We start from the raw sequence: 16,933 nt of genomic DNA, 5'->3' as shown, positions 1-16,933 counted from the left end.
AATGCAAGATCGATATACTCTAATAGAACAGTCACAATTACATTTTCTTTTAAAGGCTACTCAGTTTACATGTAGATTGTTTAAACCGAGCTTTCATTACAGTATAAGATTTTGGTGGACAAGCCCATCCATGATGTCTGATGTCACTAATAAGAAGCACCGATGTCTTATGCCCACGAATAGCATCCATGCTTCAACTCTATGCAATGTCTAAATTTCATTGTTTAAGACACCTTTTGTTCTGCTCCACTGCCCCTGTTGATCATGGCAGAGTGCTCAATCTTTCTTATTCTTATTCACTGTGATATTACAATATATTATATTTAGACACATGCATGTGCAGATGGTATAATTATTAGAGATATCATCCATACAGCTGGTCTTCAGCTTACTTAAAAAATTGGACTGAAATCCCACTAAATTCAACTTTACAGTATCTATTTTCAAAAAATTTTGTGGCGGGGGGGGGGGGGGGGGTGTTCCCAGACTCCCCTAGAATGTGCACACCCTAATATAATGTGAATCATGTCATATAAAAAGGTCCACTTTTCTTCTAAAAGAACCTACCCAGACAAAAGTCTGGCTATGGCCCTGATTCTATGCATCAATGTAACTGCCAAAGCATAAGTTCTGTACTGGCTTAAAAATTAGACAACTTAATTCAAAAGCTTGATACATCATTGATCAGCAATATTAATTCAAAAGCTTGATTCATCATTGATCAGCAATACTGGACTACACAAGTAACATCAGTTCACAGTGAAAGTGTGTAGGTTAGTGATGTATAGGTGCTTAATACCTGACGGCTTATTAGGCCACACAAAACTCAAATTTCCTCCACAGTAGCATTGTGAGTGTACCGAATATGTGAATTGGAAATTCTGCTAGGCAGCACTTCAACCTGAGAAGCACAAACTCATCTTACAAAGGGGAATTCCAATTAACAATGTCAATTCACCAGTAGAGAGGTCTGGGGTGTGGTGTGCAGCTCCCACTGAAATCTCAGTGGATACAAAATATACTGCATTGGCAAGCACCTACATGACTTAACAAGACAAATGACAACTGGGAAAGTTTGATGAGTATTACACACTGATGTCTTATACTGATGATACAACATTTTGCCTAAGGACAGACACGTGCCCATACTTATGTACATGTATTATTTAATAGTTATACCATGGCCACAAGGGATTTGCCTGATATATATGCCCGAGGGCGAGGGCATATACATCAGGCAAATCCCAAGTGGCCATGGTATAAGTAATATATACCACTCTGGCATGCTCACCTAATAGGTGAAGGAAGACAAACCCGCATTCACCACATTACTTTTATACAGAGGTTTGCAAAAAATCGATTGTGAGTTTAAATTGTGGGCACAAAAAAGAAATGATTGTGGGTTTCCCTGGTTGTAGTAATACCATTTTAAACCAAATAACCACTTTGTGGATGAATAAAGTTACCTAAGGTGCTAAAATAAATATTTAGACATGTAGGTTGTGAATGTTTGAGGCATCTTTTCATGCAGTTGAAATGTACTCTGTAGAAAAACAATCTCCACATTGCAAAAATGATTATTTAGTAACTGAACTATGCAATACTGACTCACTCAATTCTTTTTACTTACAACAATGCCCCTAACTAAATCAACATGTTTAACTCAAACCCACAATGCAAAACTTTAAGCAGCTCTAATTCAAACCCACAATGCAAACCTTTAAGCATCTCTGTATAAAAAAATCAGAGGGAACTGATGCTTTGTAGCTGCCTCAGCATCAAAGGCAGTTGTGGTCAGGGCTATATCATGATATTGCCCTAACCACAGGGCAATATCTAACCACAGGGCAATATCTAGATATTGCCCTGTGGTCAGGGCAATATGTGATATATATACCACTTTGACACCTCAGATCAAGGAAATCACAGGGTTATATCAGGGGGGGTAGGACATGATGTCATAACACGTATAATTTTGCGTAATTTAATTGAATTCCAATGATAATTACAAGATGAAAAACTTAATCTGTCAGCTAGTTGCATCATTGTAGACGACGAAGTCGATTGCATTTACTACTAACAACTAAGAATACAGCGAACATATACACAGGTACCTGAAACTAAGATCAGAATTTATTCTAAATAATGCTCTATTACAAAATTCACCGTAATATTGCTGGGGTTTAGTTTAGTGGGGCTTAGTAGATAAAACGATTTCTTCACTATTGAATTACTATTTCTGACTATAAATACAACAGGTTTACTAGAACTCAACCCTATGGCAAAATGTATAGTACGCATACGTCACGCAATTATTGTGACGTCATGTCCTACCCCCCCTGGGGTTATATATCACATATTGCCCTGACCACAGGGCGATATCATGATATAGCCCTGACCACAACTGCCTTTGATGCTAAGGCAGCTATAAAGCATCAGTTCCCTTTGATTGTTTATTTTATATAGAAATGCTTAAAATTTGCATTGTGGGTTTGAGTTAAACATGTTGATTTAGTTAGGAGCATTGTTGTGAAGTAAAAAGAATTGAGTCAGTTACTAAGCATCACTAAATAATCATTTTTGCAATGTGGGGATTGTTTTTCTACACAGTACATTTCAACTGCATGAAAAGATGCCTCAAACATTCACAACCTACATGTCTAAGTGTTTATTTTAGCACCTTAGGTAATTTTATTCATCCACAAAGTGGTTATTTGGTTTAAAATGGCATCACTACAACCAGTGAAACCCACAATCATTTCTTTTCTGTGCCCACAATTTAAACCCACAATCGATTTTTGCAAACCTCTGTATAAAAGTAATGTGGTGAATGCAAGTTTGTCTTCCTTCACCTATTAGGTGAGCATGCCAGATTGGTATATATTATGTATACCATGGCCACTCGGGATTTTCCTGATATATATGCCCTCGCCCTCGGGCTTGGGCATATATATCAGGCAAATCCCTTTGCGGCCATGGTATAACTATTAAATAACCCTGTGGTTTCCTTTGATCTGAGGTGTCAAAGTGGTATATAACAGCATGTACAAACCCAATATGCACCAGTGAAACAAGTCCAGATAGATGTGAACTGGTTGAAACTGTTTCAGAATCTGCTAATTCCTTTGATGTTTAACTAGACTAGAGTTTGTAATTGAGCAACCCTCTACTTCCAAACATTCTGTACTCCACATGTACACACCACCGTATTCCTTGCTATTACTTGTACCTTGTGGATGACCATGCTAATAGAAGACATGTCAACTGTCACGCATTAGGCGTGAGTCTCACTCTTTCGCTAGTAATCTTACACCTAACCCTCTGTTTCTCACTCTTTCAGCTTAGCTCTCACATGTTTCTCATGCCTGATCTGCTTCATACTTAGCCCTGTGCTTAAAATTGGACAGCCCTGTGCTTATTTATGTACTTTGAGCATGCAGCGACCTTTTTTGGTCTTCACTACCAAAACCTCTGGAGCTGTACATCTAGTCCACATTGCTGGTAATGTTTGACATCTCACTCCTAAAATTGTTGAAAGGTTGGCATCTTGTGTTAACAGAACCAATGTACACAGAAAGTGACAAGAAAAAACATGATGCCTTAAAAGTAATAGTAAACACAATCAACATCATTTCAAAGCAGAGAGGGGACATGTTCTTTGGGTATTGTCTTGTGGTAATGATCACATAAATTATATTATGTAATCCTCCCCAGTGGACTATGCTACTTGTGCTTGAGAGGTCATTTCTGTAACAAATAACACAGGGCTGGGGCAGCATGAGACATGGGTGTATATAGCCTTCAATAATCCAACCAATCATTAGCCCTACATGCTGGCTGGCTGGCCATCTGTAACAGCAGCCATACCCACTGGTTCCTCATTAGGGACCCGCCGATTATGCTGGCATAATTATGAGCATAATAGGTGCCTGAAAGCACTGAGCATAATGCTAGAATATTTGTATAATAGCATGAATTCTTGCTTATCGAAATAGCTATCACGGAAAGATCGATATACTCTGATAGAACAGTCAGTAACTCTAATAGAACAATCATATAGCTGACTGTTCTATTAGAGTATATCGATCTTTTCTGTAATATGCACTTTGACAAGTAAGTTTGTGCTTCAGCCACTTATTATTAATCCATAAACTGGAAATTATTAGCAGAGCATGAGAACTGAGGCATAAATAATTGGGCATAATAGGTAAGTATTGAGCAAAAATTTAAGCATAATAGGTAGATATTTGAGCAGTGCAGCATAGCATAATAGGTAAAATTATGAGCATAATCGGCGGGTCCCTATTCCTCATTTCATTGTTTGCAGCGCCAAACTCCCCTACCACCTGAAATGAACAAACATACTGCATCTCCAGAGATTGCAGTGACATCAGGGGCGGATCCAGGAGCTGGCAAGGGGAGGGGCACAGAAAAGTTCAGATTCACACCATTAAAAAGGGGAATCAACTACTAGCTGCAATCTGTTGTAGTTGATATACACATAGCAGCAAATAATCACCTCTCAGCAGTGTTTCACTGTTGAATTGTGCCATTAGGCCATTGCAGAAGGTTGTGAAGTCTTAAAAGGTACTACAAAAGCTAAAGCATCTGTCAGACGGTAATTATTTCTAGAGGCGCTTAACACGCACAAAGGTACTGGTGACAGTTTTTGTAGTAAAGAGAAGTATATGTCTGCCAAAAAGTATTCATTTCTTGAGTAATAAACTGATATTGTCCTAACTGGCATTATCAAAGTGATAACTATAACTAGCTATTCTTCCTAAAAGGAAAGGGCAGTGTAGGGGGGGGGGGATTTGCCCCAAATGCCCCATCCTGGATCCGCCATTGGACATTATCATCATCTTGATTGTCCCATTAGTACTTATATGTATTTCAAATATTATTACATTTAATGAAATAATAATAATTAGCACAAACAGCTTCAGAGGTTGGTACCTAACAAGTTACTCCTAAATACAGTTGAGGTGGTAATTCGTTCACTTCTTGTCATCTTTAACATCTTGAGCCTCTCCTTCACTGGTGGTTGTACTGTCTTGAGCCTCTCCTTCACTGGTGGTTGTACTGTCACCTTCAGATTGTGTTGAGGAGGAGGATGATGACTGGTCACTGCTACTGTCTCCTGTTGCGCCAGTGCCCTGTACACAATACAATTATGGTCAAAATTATGGTGCTAAAATACCAGTAAATTCTGTACACCTATCACACACAATACACCATACAACCTTAAGGAAAGCCTCGGAGTTCAATCAAACACCAGGATCTTAAAAGTTGCCAATGCCAACTTCTGGCTGAAAGTGAACTATTGACCATATTATTAAATTTTAACTCAAGAATTTGAAAGTTCTACATGGGTAGGTGGATAGGTCATAATACCGTAAATACCATATATGGAGGTAGTTTTTTTTTCCCGAGGAGGAATGTGATTTTTATGGATTGGCTGCTACCTACAAATCATTTTCCCTTGACATTATATTAAAAACTACACTCCAGAGACCTCACCTTGTCCTTGTAGGCAAACTCAAACAATTTCATGGATGCTTTCTGTAGGGAATCGATTGCCTGACGAACACTTTCAACTGTCTCATTATCCTTGTTGGAAATGATGTTCCTCAACTTTTCAATATCTTCCTCCACATTCTTAGCCTGCGAACAACAACACTGTAAAGTTGTGGGAAGGACATGTTGTACATCACCTCCTCAGGGGGTAACTGGCTCTTGTACTCTTGCATGTTCTTTTCTGTGTCATGAATGACACTCTCAGCAGCATTGATCACCTCAATCAGCTCCTAACAACAGAAAATAAAATGTATATAGTACAAACATGTATACCAATTCCCGTTATCTTACAGACATTCTATCAAAGGGGCACAAAGTTAAGTGTAAACTGCCACACTATGGATGATGCCACCTCATTACCTTTTTCTTCTTGTCGGACTCGGCATATTTCTCGGCAGCGTTTACCATCTCCTGAATCTGCTCCTTAGACAGTCCACTGGATGACTGGATCACAACTAGACAGGATCAGTGATCATGATAATATGGTGTACATGTCATAGGAGTGACATACTTTGTTGTTCTTTGCCTGTTCCTTGGTCCTTTGCTGACACGTGTACAATCCCGTTGGCATCGATATCAAATGTTACCTCAATCTTTGGTATACCGCGAGGTGCTGGTAGAATCCCCACCTGGTAGTGATAACAAGAGGGTATTTGACGCAAACTGTGACATACACGGTGACACACAAAGGGTATACAACAACACACATAGAGTGTAGTGGTGACACAGTATCATTACCAGCTGGAAGCGGCCGAGTGTCTTATTGTCGTTGGCCATTTCTCTCTCTCCCTGACAGACAATAATCTCCACAGTTGTCTGACCATCAGCAGCAGTGGAGAAGATCTACAACAAATGGTTAAACATCACTTCGCTACCATCACCAGTCACCTGGCTCTTCTTGGTAGGGATGGTAGTGTTTCTGTTGATCAACCTGGTAAATACTCCACCTAGTGTCTCAATACCGAGGGATAGTGGGGTGACATCCAGCAAGACAACGTTCTTCACATCACCGGATAATACACCACCCTAATGGGGAATAACAGAACTCGTAGAGCTAGTCTTTAATGCTAGCAGGACTACTTTAATGATTACTTTGGGATCAAGAATGTTTGGCATATTTGTGTACAAGGCATTCCTCTTTTAGAGGTAATAAAACCAGACTTGATGGAACAGTCTCCTTAAATCACGGGAAAAAAAAAAAAAAACCAGCACCAGAGAAGGAACTAGTAGTGGCAGTGGTTAAGCAGAGTTTGTATACACCTACACCAACTGTCTTCTATGCACCTGTATAGCTGCTCCCATGGCAACAGCCTCATCAGGGTTGACTGATTTACTAGGAGGTCTTCCAAATGTGTCCTGTACTGACTGTTGTACCTGTAAGGGTATGACCCTTAATAAGTACATGATCATGTCACTAGTGACGTTACCTTAGGCATACGGGTCATACCCCCTACTAGGATGACCTCACTAATGTCACTTTTACTGACATCAGCATCTTTCATAGCCTTTACACATGGACTAATTGTTCTCTCAATCAGAGATGAGACGAGGGACTCAAATTTTGCTCTGCTGAGTTGAATGTTCATGTGTTTTGGCCCACTGGAATCCATGGTGATGTATGGCAAGTTGATGTCAGTCTGGAAAAATTCTCTTAACAACTTGTATAACCTTTTCATAGACATTTGTTTACTTGGACGGAGGATGATAGCTCAATCTTTGCTTTTTCTGCTGCTTCCCGCAGTCTCTGCAGAGCCATAGGATCTTTAGACACATCCATCCCTTGCTGTGGTAGTTGAATAATAATTGTAATAATTTTAAAACTATGGTATAACTCATTGGCTTACATCTTTCTTGAATTCATCAATTAAATAATTCAACAAGACGTTGTCAAAATCCTCACCACCAAGGAAGGTGTCTCCATTGGTTGATCGCACCTCAAACACTCCCTTCTGTATCTCAAGAATTGAAATGTCAAAGGTTCCACCTCCAAGATCAAACACAGCAACACTACACAGTGCTAGTATTCTGAGTGTGTTAGAGTACAAGTCCTTACATTTTGTCATCAGTCTTCTCTATTCCATAAGCTAGGGCTGCTGCTGTTGGTTCGTTGACCACACGTAGTACATTCAATCCAGAAATTTGGCCAGCATCCTTGGTAGCCTTTATAATGATGATGATTTAGTTGTCACATATGCCCAATACAACTAATGGCTCACCTGTCTCTGTGAGTCATTGAAATAAGCAGGCACTGTAATGACTGCATTCGTCACTGGCTGACTAAGGTAAGATTCTGAAAAGAATGTTAGTTACAACTAGCCAGATAGCATACACCTCTGTGCATGTGTGTGTGCATGTGTGTGTGTGTGTGTGTGTGTGTGTGTGTGTGTGTGTGTCTCTCTCTCTCTCTCTCTCTCTGTGCGTGTCTGTCTGTATCATGTTAGCTGATACACATGCAAGACCACACACATACCAGCAGTCTCCTTCATTTTCATCAACACGAAGGCACCAATCTGACTGGGGGAGTACCTAGTACCATCACTGCTAGCCATCCACACATCTCCATTGTCAGCCTTGACTAGTTGAAATGATACAGTCTTCCTGTAATGGACATTAGCCACTAGTTCACCACACAACACCTTACATGTCTTTCTTTAGTTCACTGTCATCAAATCTTCTACCAATGTAACGTTTAGTGGCTGATAATGTGTTCTTGGGATTAGTCACTGCCTAAAAGAGTATAAACGTGTGTACTGCATGTCTATCTGTGGTAGGTGTGAAGTGTATGGGTATAGTGTGTGTAGTGTGTGTATGGGCGTAGAGTGTGCATGCGTGCTTGTATGTTTGTTTGTGTAGTGTGTGCACGTGTGTGCATAGTGTGTGTGTGTGTGTGTGTGCGTGTGTGTGTGTGTGTGCGTGTGTGTGTGTGTGTGCGTGAGTGCATGCATTCGTGTGTGGGGAGGGATATGGTTATGTGTGTGTGTGTGTGATCCTTACTTGTCGTTTTGCTGGCATTCCTACAAGACGCTCTCCATCTTTGGAAAAGGCCACAACTGAAGGAGTTGTCCTTGACCCTTCAGCATTCTCAATCACCTTCGGATTAGGCCCCTCCATGACAGCCACACAAGAGTTTGTGGTGCCAAGATCAATTCCAATCACCACCCCTTTGACTTCATTGCTACAACAGTGATCACATGATTCCAGCCCCACCCCTTCGCAGCACACTATTACCTGTACAGCCTGTTCCATGACAACTGATGACGAGCACTGTGTCTCCATTGCTGTGAGTAATAGACCACACAGTACAAACAAAAGATGTTATACAATGTTGCTAATATATGTAGCAAGACAAGACAAGATAACGTCACCAGATATTTTACATGTTATACAAGTGTAACACCAATCACAAAATTGTACACTGGTGGGCCAGTACAGTGCACAGCTTAGTGCCCATTTGTACATCAAATTCCTTTGGTAAGTGGACAACACTGGTATGTTGTGTGTTGCAGCATATTAAGCAATAAGCTATAACAAGTATTTAAGTAGCCTGCTAAGCTATGGTTATATAAGCAATAAGATATGGCTATCAGTGATAACAAAATCAAGTCACATGTGTCTAACTACGAGCGCTATACCTGTTAATATATAAACACATCTGGGGAACATCACTCAGTCCTTGCATAATGTGGTTCGCAGGTTCGCAAGAATACAAGTGTTCTTCACACTACCAAACTTTAAAATTCACCACAGCGCAGTGGTTAAAAGAGTACATAGAGTCCAGCACGGAGTAATAATACTCTAGTGATGTTTTTCAACACCAGTGACCTTTGGCTTGTGCACTTGTAAACGGCTATGCGTACCATTACAATCACACCTAACCGATAACTCACCCGTACTGGAGCGTGACTGAAACATCTACTTGTAACGCCGATAAACCGGGAAGGGATACGCGCTGCTCTTACACACGACAGCATGCTGGTGAAACGAGACACGTGGAGTCTAGAAATGTCTGTAGTAGCACGTGATCAATTACATAAGCACATTCAGCTATCTGGATGATGCAATAAACGATTGCGTGATAAGTGTTGCATCATTGTAACATTCTTCCTGTTCTTGGAGTAAGCTAGTCAAAAACACTGCCAGGTGCTTTTGATTGGTTAATAGTATCCAGGACACTGAAACATGTGTGATACATCATCCACTAGAATATCTAGTGATCTCTACATCTTCTTGAAATATCAAAGGTTCCACTCCCAAGATCAAACACAGCTTATTATCTGTTGATTATGATAAGCTACTATTGAGATGTTACCAGTACTATTCAGCTTCTCTGTTAGAGTAACTTCTTGTAGGATGATGATATAATTATGGGACCTCTTCCCTATATGGTTCTGGACTGGCTTTAAATATACGAGGACATGACAATTAGTAAAATTAGGGCAGAAGTTTTGGCTCAACGTCTAGTTAATAGTACACAAAACAAGTTACTAATAGAACACATTTACTGTTGGCTACTATCACCTTTCCTACTGTCACTGAGATCAGGGAGATCCAAAATAAACTGAGTGAGTAGGTCAACTCTTTATCATGATAAATGGCAGATATTCCCCCAATGATATTTACAAATAAATAATTACAAAATAAATACATTTCTAGTCTTATGATGACTTGCTAGTCCTCCCAGTTCTCTCCATGGCATCATCAGCTAGAAGATAAGCTGGTTGGTAGAATGAGTCACTCTCACCATCTTCCCCAACTGAGACTCGTCGCAGTGAAGGATTGGGTAGTGTGTTCTTTATACCACCAAGTGAGGTATACCTGGATACCATAATAAATGCAATTAGCAATTATAATGATTTGAAAAAAAAATTGAATAATGCATTGAATTAACAGTTAGAGAATAACATTTTGTCTTTTATGGCATTAGTTACAGTGGATTTTCTGTCCATTTGAGTATTGCATACTGTGCAATGCATACTGTATGTGATTAATGCACTATTACACAATACCAAGATTTCATAATATATATATTTAGGAGAGTATCCAACGCCTGTATTGCCCCTTCAAAACCCACTACGTAGTAATTGTGTAACATATTGTGCAACATATCCGAATATTATAGTATAATTTCAGTAAACTCCAACACATGGCTTCGCCATGAAAGACTTGTTGATAGACATTGATCAGGGGAGTATGCAGGAATTTTGAAAAGGGGTTTCCTATAGCTAAGTGACTGTTATGTTTATATTTCCTGACTGCTTTATTAGAGTATCTCGATCTTTTCACCAAATTCATACTTCAAAATAATGCTGTAAGTGTTGCTATCATGTGAGAAACTATTTTTACTAAGATGAAAGTTTAAAATGTGTCCTGTTCCATGATAGATTCCAGATTCTGGAAATATGAAGTTTCAATTTCTTAATGCTTCAAGTAGTGTGTAAAATCCAAAGGGGTTTGGAAACCCCTGGAAACCGGAAACCCCCCCCCCCCAGCAAGTTAACACCTTTGGTGATGATGACTATTGCGTAACATTATTACGCAGTGCGTTTTGAAGGGGCAATACAGCGTTGGATACTCTCCTAAATTGTATATATATATTATGAACTCTTGACAATACGTATTTCAAGTAGTCAGTTCAAATGGACAGAAAATCCACAGTACATCCATAGGTTATTACAATGGAAAATTTGTTGCTAAAAATTATGCAATGCGCAAATCAAAAATAAGGTGTTTTTATTGATCGGTGAGATGCAATAAAGGTTGCAAATTAACACTCACCCTTTATTGTATAGTGAACAATATGGGATATTCATCAGTCTGAGGTAGAGCCACACATGGCTGTAGGACCAGTCCTGCAGTGTGGAGTAAAAATGGGCATGGCTAGAACTACATACACTAAGGGGTGTGGCTGGTATCTCCACATGCATACCTACTTACCAGTATGGGGTTGATTCTCATACAGGGTAGCCATGAGGGATCAGTAGGTGTAAAACTAGTCAAATTTTGTGAGAATGGGTCAGTCCTACGTGTGCCCATCAACACTGCCTTTAGACTTGGCTGCAGCTAAACCCAAACCCACAAGTGTTAGTAATGATATTACTACTATACCTTACCTCCTTTAGCTTGTACAGCCCTTCACGAATAGGTGCTTGTACTGTGGTCAAGTTTAGTCCATACCTACAGCAGGTCAACCACTATAACAGCTATACTGGTACCTGAGATCTGATGTTACCGTGTAATAAAGTCACCAGCCAACTTGAAAAACTGTGTCATTTGTACAGATAAGTGTTGGGAAACCAGCCACACATGTGGATCCAGAATGGATCATTCGAGACAAATTTCCACCCTTTAAGGTTTAAATGCTATACATACATGCATGTAAAACATGTGTAACTGAACACCTTTCCCTGCAAAGCCCTCTCTAGCTTAATTAGGTAATCACTAAAAAAAACATAAACAATTACAGCACTCTAATAGTGCAGTCAATTACTCTAATAATATAATAATCAGGGAGCCAGAACCCTTCACCCTTAGACCTCAGCTTATAAAGATCAAAGATCAAGCCACTCAAATACAGCAGTCAGCTACTCAAATAGAGCAGTCATATAGTCAAATAAAACATTCAGAAATCAGTAAATTTCAATCTCAGAAGGCTGATTTTTCAAGAACAAAAAAGAAACTAGGGTGCACCTAGATAGACCATGCGGAGTGTGCTTTGCACACTATAACTTAGTTACTATCCTTCCTAGCATCCCACTTGATGTTTTGCCCAGTATCAAGAGTAAATAATTTACTCTTGTAGTATGTACACCACTCATGATCAGAAACAAATGAATACTAAACCGTAAAATTGAGTGCGCATACATTACTTAACAGTTTTCTTCCTGGCCCATGCAGTAAGCTGTGCCTGAGTGTGTCCTCTCCTTGTCATTTCATGGATCCTTCATTGGCCAATTGATGATTAAAGCAATTTTATTGTGTGTAGCTATCCCTCCAAACCAGTGACATAACGGGACAGAACTACTAGAGTCTCTGGGAAAACGTACAAATGCTACTGAAAAACCATTGGAGCACATTTTCTGAATCCTGACCTTACAGGGTGTGTTACTAAATGACATATTGTGGGACTGTTGAGTAGGTTGGTACTTGGCGACTACAGTAGGTCTCACTGTTAAAACACTGGTACTCACTTATGAATACACTGTTCTACAAACTCATCCACTTCAGGAAAACTCTCCTTGTCACTGATACAGAATGCATTGATACTACTGGGACGATCATCCTTACCAACTTCTCTGCATGGAAAGGAAGAGAACTTCAGTTGTAGAACACAAGGATTCACATACCTCATCAGCACAGCATGATATAATGCCAACAAGACAGTGCAGTCCTTACCACCATTGAAGGCCACAGATATTTCATCTAGCCTGTATAACAAAGGAAAGTATAAAGATGAAGTCCATTGTTATTTTATTCACTGATTCACTCCCAAGTCATGGACTCCACTAGAGAACACAAGAGTCATGGTTTCGGAGCTGATTTAATTTTTCTATGTTTCTCAGCCACACAGCGTACTATGTCATAAGCACAAAATTAAAGGATTATATAATTGATGGTGGCTGATAGCTACAGACAAGAACTGCCAGTAGCTGGACCATTAAAATCTATTTATGTAAGAGGGGGTCCAATGTATAACAATCCTGGCCCTTCAACCCTGAATTGTAAATCAATGTATACATCTGCCTAGAGTCTCAATCTACAAGCCAGAATACATCTTTCACACACACAGCCTCACTCGCACACACCCACACCCACACACACACCACAGTCAGTGTCAGACAGACTGACAGACACACAGTAATGCTACTGACTTGTACTGCTGTAATGCAGAGCGGATGACATCCACAGCAACTGTAATGTCATCATACAAGTCCTCGGGGCACATAATGCATTTTCCCTTTAGCAACCATGACAAGCTCTGCCTAGGGCTGAAAATAATATAAGTAATTACGAATACCACAACAATGTAGGAACCTTTTGGGAGATGCTAGCGAGTCAGCCTTGTTGAACGTGTCAGTCCAGTTTACTATGGCTTCTGTAACATGTAACGTACATGTGATCAGTACACACACAGTGACATAATCAATACCTTGTGGTAGTCCATGTTTTATTTGATCAAAGCTCTATAAAAAGCATACAGCTTCAAATATAACAAGATTAAAGGTAAGTGTACCTGATTAAGCTGGTCCATACACTGAGATTCTAGTGAGATCTTCACTTCATACTTGCTATTGATGATGTCATATTACATCACAAGTGATGACATCATAATCAATGGTACCTTGTTAGGGTGGTCGCAGGGTATGAGCCAATATGGACTTTCTTGAAGGAGCTCTGTACTTCAGCCAGCAGACTAGCCACCTGAGTCTCACTACAGTTGATGTAGACATCTCGCCGATAGAAGTGTACTCCACACCGGCTATACAGCTTCTGTGTATGCCATCCAGTACAATGTGGTAAAGTGTGGTGGTAGAGTTTTGCTGACCTTGTGTGTCTCAAATGTCTCCTGTAGGTAGCTAGGGATACCCACATAAATGTGGACATTGTGAACAACAAAGAGTGGAATGGATGTTGCCTTTGGACCACAATGTACTACTGTAGATGTGGGGACCTGTATTAATAATCATGTACACTGCAGGTACACACACGCACGCACGCACGCATGCACACACACACACACATGCACGCACGCACACGTACACACAGAGTCAGTCATACAGTCAGACAGTCAGACAGACACACTGCATACTAAACAAACACATGTGCACTACACTATACACTACATACCATGGCCATCTTAGCTAAAGGATTTGGGTCATCAGGACTTGATACTCCTAGAAGGTCTGCACACTTTTTACTGTACAACAACTTCTCTCCAAAAGCAGCAGCAATACCTGTTAATGGCTCAAGATAATAGCAGTTGTGAAAAATACTTCCAGCCAAGAGTAAATAGAAATTTCTCATTACTTTTGCATTATTAATTAATGACTGTAGGAAGGATGAATTGTACAAAGAAGTGAATGACACATGGAACATCATAGTCTGCTGATCACATACATGGTTCCACTGTATCAGGACATACAATGAAAACATATTTGAGTACTCCTGAAATACAACTCCTCAGTTATATCACATGTTGATTTTATGGATATGGTATGGCATTATTTGGGGGGACAAATTTTTCAATATACAGTTTACTTTTTTGTGAAAGGATGCACAACCAACCATGTACAGTAACAAACTACCAATATTTACCCATTCAAAGATTCACTACACAGACCCACCTTCCATTGTCACATCATCGTGGGTGGGCCCTAGTCCTCCAGACGTCAACACAAGATCGTAAATGTCAGAGAACAATTTCACCTCATCAGCAATTTCTTGTACTTCATCTCCTATCACAGATACCTGTACATGAAATGTTTGCAAGATAACAAAGGTTGGAATACTGAGCTGTGTAGTGTTGGTCGTCAACTTAGTTAATTGTTCCACAGGCCTGACCAGCTTACTTTTTTCACATTAAAAATATTAAAAAATGAACTAAGACAATAAACTTCTTTCTAACACATCTACCTAATATCTTCTCAAAACACGTAGCTATGGCTACGAGATTTACTGTTCACCAAGACCTTGCTTATATGTTGTTGTTATTTCTGCACTACTTTAGTGCCTAGTTTACCAGTAAGGCACTGGAAGGCAAAGGCAGAGCCTGTAGACCCTAAGTGAAAATCTTCGAACTAAATATCTTATAGTGGGATAGGACAAATACCCGGAAGGGCTGAAAAACAAGTACAAGGGTCGTAAATGATTTACAGGGGTGGATGTGATACATTGACACACAATCCAAACCAACAGTTCATAAAGAGAAGTGCACATGTCTAACTTTCAGTACAATCTCACTGCTACCTGTACAAGTATATTTTGATTACATGTACACCTCTACCAGTCTCTACTGATGATGGTGAGTTTTCGTTCTCACAGAATTTCAGTGTAACGTATTCCAGTTAGACACTCTCCACATACAAATAATACAAACTCCTAAAAATGGAGTGGGCATTATTACATCAGAGACAAATCTATCTTGCTATCTGTCAACTTCACAACATCTTAAACCATCAATCAGCAATTTTGTTTTCACAATATTTCTCTACAATAAACAGACATCCAACAAATCCAGCAGCACTAGACTCCACCACCAATCCTTATTCGTTACTTTTTTCATTGTGGAACAACATACCTGCACCTATCTTACAGATAACCAACCATTCCGTGCTGCCTTCCAACGATTTCTTTTTAAACTGTTGTTTTGTATTTCTCTTGTGTTGTTTTGTGTCATAATTAGTGTATTGTCTCTTTTTCTGTTTATATGTATTGCTTTTGTATTAGTGTATTGTCCTTGTATCTTTTGTTCTGTTGTTTGTATGTACTTGTGGGAAGCAAATTTGCAGGCCCAGCCTTCTGTGTAACCCTGTCATTTGACAAAAATTGATAATAAAATAATAAATGATTCAGTGTCGCAGCACATGATCATGAAATCTCAGGTGATAAATCCATAATTTAATATACAAGAATAACCGGCTCCTGTACACTATAAATGACTTGTTACCTCATGGTGCTTATCAATTTGAAATTATAAACACCTGCTAATTCTAAGCGCCTGATTTCCAATCAATAAGCGCCATGGGAGAAAAAGTGAACTGGTCACACGAGGCTAACATTATGTCGGCTTGTCATACTATGTCCCCACCTCAATAGAAGGGTTTCTATAGGGGATTTGATTTACCTACTAAAATAATTTTTGGTTCAGCAAATTGCCACTGTCAAAAGCCCCAGGAGTGGGGCAAGTGTAGATGTCAAATCCCCAGTAGGTGTATGGGGACACCCCTGGGGGTGGGGCTTGACATTGATAGGTGCATTATGTCATGCAATTACCTTGCACACTTTGATACCTAGCTCCCATAATTGCTGTATGAAATAATAAGAGTTGATGTCTTGAACTTGTCCTTTAAGAATCTCATCTCCGATAACTACAGTTGATAAAGTAGTACACAAACACATAAGGTGCACATGGCACTAAAATTGCACGTGCTCTATTAGAGTAATCAAAAACACACAGGTAAGCTTACTGATAATTCCAGCACGTAGAGAGTCGCATTCTGACTTAGATCTAATTCTGTGATTAATCATACTCGTTCTATCTAGCAAGCTTTTGAAAGAAAATGCCTCGTTTACGCGCAGGGCGCTAGACCTATAACGTATAGATGCTATCACGTGTTGATGTTTATATAATGAGCTTTGA

General features: G+C 39.6%; 2 protein-coding genes across 3 annotated transcripts; both read right to left on the bottom strand.

Annotated features, from left to right (window-relative positions):
- Nucleotides 1-4,863: 4,863 nt before the first annotated feature.
- LOC136268907 (stress-70 protein, mitochondrial-like) lies at nt 4,864-9,598 on the bottom strand. Its single transcript, XM_066064373.1, has 18 exons — nt 9,465-9,598; nt 8,806-8,855; nt 8,572-8,752; nt 8,219-8,304; nt 8,048-8,175; nt 7,794-7,867; nt 7,631-7,737; nt 7,422-7,584; nt 7,268-7,360; nt 7,005-7,214; nt 6,862-6,951; nt 6,466-6,603; nt 6,316-6,420; nt 6,089-6,206; nt 5,938-6,032; nt 5,715-5,807; nt 5,521-5,664; nt 4,864-5,156 (listed from the first exon to the last, which is right to left on the bottom strand). Exons 1-18 carry the CDS (start codon nt 9,546-9,548, stop codon nt 4,998-5,000), a joined length of 2,118 nt encoding a protein of 705 aa, XP_065920445.1. The 5' UTR covers nt 9,549-9,598; the 3' UTR covers nt 4,864-4,997.
- A 545-nt stretch (nt 9,599-10,143) lies between these two features.
- On the bottom strand, nt 10,144-16,900 carry LOC136269237 (FAD synthase-like). 2 transcript variants are annotated; one of them, XM_066064739.1, is made up of 16 exons: nt 16,761-16,900; nt 16,567-16,661; nt 14,919-15,029; nt 14,422-14,528; nt 14,120-14,245; nt 13,916-14,064; nt 13,808-13,862; nt 13,724-13,757; nt 13,609-13,669; nt 13,446-13,562; nt 12,921-13,001; nt 12,765-12,869; nt 11,688-11,751; nt 11,512-11,637; nt 11,353-11,426; nt 10,144-10,392 (listed from the first exon to the last, which is right to left on the bottom strand). In XM_066064739.1, the coding sequence occupies exons 2-16, from the start codon at nt 16,592-16,594 to the stop codon at nt 10,233-10,235; spliced, it is 1,398 nt and encodes a 465-aa protein (XP_065920811.1). In that variant the 5' UTR covers nt 16,595-16,661; nt 16,761-16,900; the 3' UTR covers nt 10,144-10,232. The 2 variants fall into 2 exon arrangements, with proteins under 2 accessions (XP_065920811.1, XP_065920810.1); XM_066064738.1 differs by having other exon boundaries at nt 14,919-15,042; nt 16,761-16,894.
- Nucleotides 16,901-16,933: the final 33 nt, after the last annotated feature.

Source organism: Dysidea avara, chromosome 10 (assembly GCF_963678975.1).
Source record: "Dysidea avara chromosome 10, odDysAvar1.4, whole genome shotgun sequence".
NCBI lineage: Eukaryota > Metazoa > Porifera > Demospongiae > Dictyoceratida > Dysideidae > Dysidea > Dysidea avara.
Note: the sequence above shows the minus strand (reverse complement) of the source record. Positions and strands in the feature narration are given on the sequence as shown.